The sequence below is a fragment of the Lolium perenne genome, chromosome 7 (genome assembly GCF_019359855.2).
Source record: "Lolium perenne isolate Kyuss_39 chromosome 7, Kyuss_2.0, whole genome shotgun sequence".
Lineage (NCBI taxonomy): Eukaryota > Viridiplantae > Streptophyta > Magnoliopsida > Poales > Poaceae > Lolium > Lolium perenne.
Window position 1 is genome coordinate 46,766,681 of NC_067250.2, and position 4,870 is coordinate 46,771,550.

The following is a 4,870-nucleotide window of genomic DNA, read 5'->3' on the forward strand; positions in this document are numbered from 1 at the left end:
ATGAGCTTCCAGGATCTGGAGGCGGGCGCCCTGCGGCGGCCGCCGCTGCAGCTGCCGCAGGTGGTCGCGCACGCCGTGTTCCAGATCAACACCAAGGTGGCGGCGCTGCGGCACCTGGGCGACGCGCTCGGCACGCCCAAGGACACGCCCGCCCTCCGTAGCCGCCTCCGCGTGACGCGAGCGGAGGCCGCGCGGCTGGCGAAAATCACGTCGCGGAAGCTTAACCAAAACGCCGACGACAGTGCCGACGCCACCGAAAGGATAGCCCCCGACTCCAAGTCGAAGCTGGCCACGGATTTCGAGGCGGCCCTCAGGGATTTCCAGCAAGTTCTGCACCGCATCGTCGCAGTCGAGCGGCCGATAATCTCTGCTCATGCAGCCGCCGCTGCATTGACTGTGGAAACACAGCAGCAGCTTCTGGCAACTGGAATGGAAGACCATGAAGCCATCCTCATCGAGAGGGAACTGGGGATACTGGAGGCACAGCACGTGATCACCGATATCGACGACATGCTGAGAAATCTAGCGACGCTGGTGGACGAACAAGACGGCAGCGTCGATCACGTCATGTGTGACATCCAGAAGATCGCGGCGGAACAAGAGATCTCGGGGATGGTGGAGACTCCGGCGACAAGATCGTCGGAAAGATGCTTGATGGCCTTTGTCCTTGGTCTCTTCCTCTTCATCTTCGTTCTGGTATTGTATGGCATATCCTTCATCAGTTCCTAATTCTGAGTTTGCGTAAAGTCGGACATTGTGTGAAGACTAGAGTGTAAATGGGGTGCTCATACAGTTCAAATCTTTATTGTCACCGTTGCGCAACAGGAATGTACAGTATGATTTTGACACCTTCAGACTAACTCTGTTGTGGGTAACTGTTAAAAAGGAACCTCAACTGTCAAAGAACAAAACTCTGTTGAGTCATGACCATGAACATTTACAGTTGTTTTTTAATCAATTGGGTCCATGCTATCTCCTGGGTAGAGAAGCGACAACAGTTTTACTTTTGGAAACCAGGATTTCAATAGTCCCCACATATTTAAATAGGCTAGTTTATCCACATGAAGTTTGAGAAAACAAAATTGTGGAAAATATGTTGTATTGTCCTCTTCTATGAATTCAATTTAATATACTACAAGATTCCGTTGTTACACAAGGAAGTTCCTGGGTGATGATTTTACCCTTGTAACTCCCACCAAGAAATGGTTGTGATCTAAAATATCTCCCTGACCTCTGCAAAACAATGGCATATTGGCCAAATATCCCTGCCACTTCTAATGTACAAAACCTGAACATACATAAAAACAGAAACCAAGAATTTAGCGGACAGCATACTGGAGTATTCCTTCGTGATCAACTATTCTTACAACTTACTGACCTTTTACTGAACCATACTATCAAGATTCTGTCTGTACTGCGCCAAGTTCTGCATATGAGAAACAAGTTTCAAAAGCAACTTACAGAAATAGAAATACTAGATAGACAAACAAGGAAAAACAGGAAACTAGAGGGCGTAACAATAATCAATAGCCAGTGTTAACTTAATGTCAACTCGCAATTACTACAAGAAATATTAATACAACTGAAGCTTGTATAAAGGCTAACAATGTAAGCAAGAGTGCTTGGGCAGAGCATGGAAGTTGTCAGCGTCAAAAATAAAGGCAGGTCTAAATACAATCAAATGCTTGTATGTGTTTCTTTCGAAATTCAAAAAATTACAATATTGTCTTTCACAACGCTTTACATTGAATATACTTACTTTAAACAATTTTAAGGTCAACTTCATGTCGGATTGAAATTGTGTACAAAAATGAACTTGAGAACATTCAGATGCAACAATAAAGATAGATATATTGTTGTCAATCAGTATGTTTTAACATATACTGTGGGTTTATAAATTGTTTTATCAAAAACTTTGGGATTCGAAAATGGAAAAGACCTTTACCTTAGTATAAGCATAAACGCTTGCTTCAGAAGGTCCTGCTGGACTCCCTCGTCTAATAAACTCCCCTTCCTTGAATATATAAAGCATAGGAATGCCTGTTGATAACTCAAGGCTTATTACCTGAAGAGAAGAGGGTCTCAGTCCCCACTTTCAACACAACACAAGGAGAAACACAAATCAAAAAGGAAAGTGGCAAGGAATTATATATACAAGAATAGATCACCTCCTGAGAAGTCAATTTGTCGAGATGCATTATAATTGATCGAAGTGAATTTGCATGTGCAGCAACCATCACATGCTTTCCAGCTATGAGTTGAGGAACTACCTATTAGACAGCCAATTTAAAAACGGGTTAGAGAAGAACTGGAAGAACAGGCGATAAACTAAACTGTTTTCTTGAACATGAACTAAACTTCTTTGGTCCAAGGTTAGGTGAGAACTAAAGCAAAGATCTAACAACATAAATTAAATTAATAAAATAACATAACAATGCAGTATAGTTCTCAGCATAGAACTGGATACTTATGAGCCATATATCGTATAAGTTATTTTTTCCTTTTATTCTCCATATCGTCATATAAGCAGCAAGGAGTAGAGGAACTACCTAGTAGACAGCCAATTTAAAAAAGTTTCCGCCATGTTAATAATGAATCCTTTAATTACTGCAGACATATCCTTACCTGGTCTTTGAAATAAGTGACAGCTCTGTCTGCGCACATCGCTAGGCTCTCGCCGTTTGGAGGAGGAATATCATAACTACGACGCCATTCGTGAACTTGTTCTTTACCAAACCGTTCTGCAGTTTCTTGCTTATTAAGACCTTGCAACTCACCGTACCTAGAAAGTTCCATGAGATAATATAAGAGACAAGACGGTCAACTGCTATGTGTTGTGCATTACAAGTAACTAGCAAACTGCAAAACAGGGGAAAACTCTTACATTCGTTCGTTCAATTGCCAAGCTGTTATGACAGGAACAGATTGTTCCCTTGTATGTTCACTGTATATCTGACTCCAACTGTGAGGTTGTTCACTCTCCTTATGCGTGATGATTGGAACCTGGAAATACATAAACAGGCCCCTCAACATAATTGCCCCAGACAGTGGATATAAAAGCTACATCCAGGAAAGAAAAAGATAACAACCTTCTTTCGCCGATGCTGCATCATGGCAAGCATTGCAGTCATCTGAGAACGAATCATTGCTGACGTAAATATTACATCGATTGGGATGTTGCATATTCTCTTACCTGCCTCGATGGCCTCCTCGACACCTGTCGGTGTCAGAGGCACATCGACGCAGCCAGTAAACAGATTCTTCTCATTCCACATCGATTCACCATGCCGGATCAATATAAGGGTACTTTCGCCTAGAACCAAACAAGGATAAAAAAATTAGAGAGGTACATTTATGTCTGAAAAATGAGTTCGTTCTAATGAACATGTGAAAATTACTTGATTTCTTAGGGGTGTGGTCACCCTTGCCGTTCGAGAGTAGCCGAACCGGGTCGATGACTGAAGATGTTGAGCCCGATGCACAAACCAAACCCAATTTTCGGGTTCCTGAGCAGCAACTTGCAACTGAAACCAAACCCACATTGGCCGCTCTTTTATCCATACTAGAGTTCTTGTCATTCCACCGGTGGGATTGTATAGACACTATGGTATGATGAGATGTAGCCGCAGCCATTCTAATCCATCAATTACAAAAAAAAAACGTTAGTCATTTAGTTGAGCGCACGTGTACCAAATTTAGAGCTAAGATTGAGCAATTATAGATTTTGTTTTTGGAGGGAGCAATTCTTGAAAAAATATTTTCCCCGAACTAGATTCAACCCAAACCATAGCAACGTACCCCTGCTTCCCCTGCATTTCATTCAGAAACAACAGTACCCCGGCCTCAAGCAAGAGTTTTGAATGCTTACATTGGGAAGAAGGAAGCAGGACCTCCAGGAAGGGGACTTCAAGAACCCAATGTGGAAGCCGCCCCGCTTTATAGGTCGGCAAAACTAAGTCCACGGAACGTCGGAGAGATCTAGAGCGGCGGGAGCGAGAGGACCAACCGACGACGAGAGCAACAAGGAAATCGAAGGAAAGCCTGTCGCGCTCTTCACAGGGCCCCTTCTTGAGTTCTTGCGGCAGGTGTGTGGGTTTGTTTTGTTTGAATCTGTGGATCGAGGGAGGCAGTTCGTTATTTGAAGGAGGAAGAAAGGGCATTGCCGTATTGGGAGACCAGGGAGAAAATAGGTGCGAACTGGCAAAGACCGTGTTAGGGTTGGTGGAATATTAGCACGTGAACCGTGTGTCAAAAACTTAGAATCCCAATGTTGAAGAGAGTATCAAATTCTCGCAACCCAAAATGGTTATGATTACAGTAGAGAAGGCATTACTACTCAGATTTTTTTTTTCAGCACACACAGAACAGGATAGGCTTAGTTAGAGACTTAGAGCTCATGCTTCTCACATCCATTTTAGGCTAGCTTTTAGCCAAATTACTCAAAATTAAATCCTGAATAATTTCAACACAAAATGTTCATCAAATCACAAAGATCATCCAAACCAAGGGCGAACATAGTTTAAATGCTAAAGTGGATATTGTAATTATGCAAGGCCTATTATACAAAATCATTGTGGGTAGATAAAATAGAATAGACACAAGCTATAGGTTAGAGACAAGATTGTTTTGAAGAGCCGGTGGCAGGGGCTCTTGGACCCGCGTCACGTTAGATCTGATGTTATTGACCTTGGAGAACTTGTCGTCGATCGATGGAACTATGTTGATTAGTACATAGGGGACGAGCGCATGTTAAGCATCATCCACTAATGTAGGTGTTGATCATTGAACCATGTTACCAAATCTTGATGTCTTTTGAGCTGGGCTGGTCAGCTGAACTGAGTTCCAGGCATATTCTACAGAAGCTACGTTT

The 4,870-nt window shown here is 42.9% G+C and overlaps 2 protein-coding genes across 2 annotated transcripts; one reads left to right on the top strand and one right to left on the bottom strand.

Moving 5' to 3' along the window:
• Positions 1-729, top strand: LOC127316070 (syntaxin-21-like). The gene has a single exon (XM_051346492.1). The coding sequence runs from the start codon at positions 1-3 to the stop codon at positions 727-729; it is 729 nt and encodes a 242-aa protein (XP_051202452.1).
• Positions 730-916: 187 nt separating this feature from the next.
• Positions 917-4,187, bottom strand: LOC127317617 (2,3-bisphosphoglycerate-dependent phosphoglycerate mutase 1). The gene is made up of 9 exons (XM_051348185.2): positions 3,869-4,187; positions 3,399-3,634; positions 3,090-3,313; positions 2,885-3,003; positions 2,626-2,782; positions 2,169-2,270; positions 1,946-2,065; positions 1,379-1,426; positions 917-1,288 (listed from the first exon to the last, which is right to left on the bottom strand). The coding sequence occupies exons 2-8, from the start codon at positions 3,631-3,633 to the stop codon at positions 1,382-1,384; spliced, it is 1,002 nt and encodes a 333-aa protein (XP_051204145.1). The 5' UTR covers position 3,634; positions 3,869-4,187; the 3' UTR covers positions 917-1,288; positions 1,379-1,381.
• Positions 4,188-4,870: the final 683 nt, after the last annotated feature.

What these genes read in the sequence shown, in the direction of transcription:
- LOC127316070 (XM_051346492.1), top strand. Translation starts at nt 1, where the DNA reads ATGAGCTTCCAGGATCTGGAGGCGGGCGCCCTGCGGCGGCCGCCGCTG.
- LOC127317617 (XM_051348185.2), bottom strand. Translation starts at nt 3,633, where the DNA reads ATGGCTGCGGCTACATCTCATCATACCATAGTGTCTATACAATCCCAC. An exon ending in TCACTTATTTCAAAGACCAG is followed by an intron (nt 2,271 to 2,625) that starts GTAAGGATATGT and finishes GCTGTCTAATAG; the next exon opens with GTAGTTCCTCAACTCATAGC. An exon ending in ACAAATTGACTTCTCAGGAG is followed by an intron (nt 2,066 to 2,168) that starts GTGATCTATTCT and finishes TCTTCTCTTCAG; the next exon opens with GTAATAAGCCTTGAGTTATC.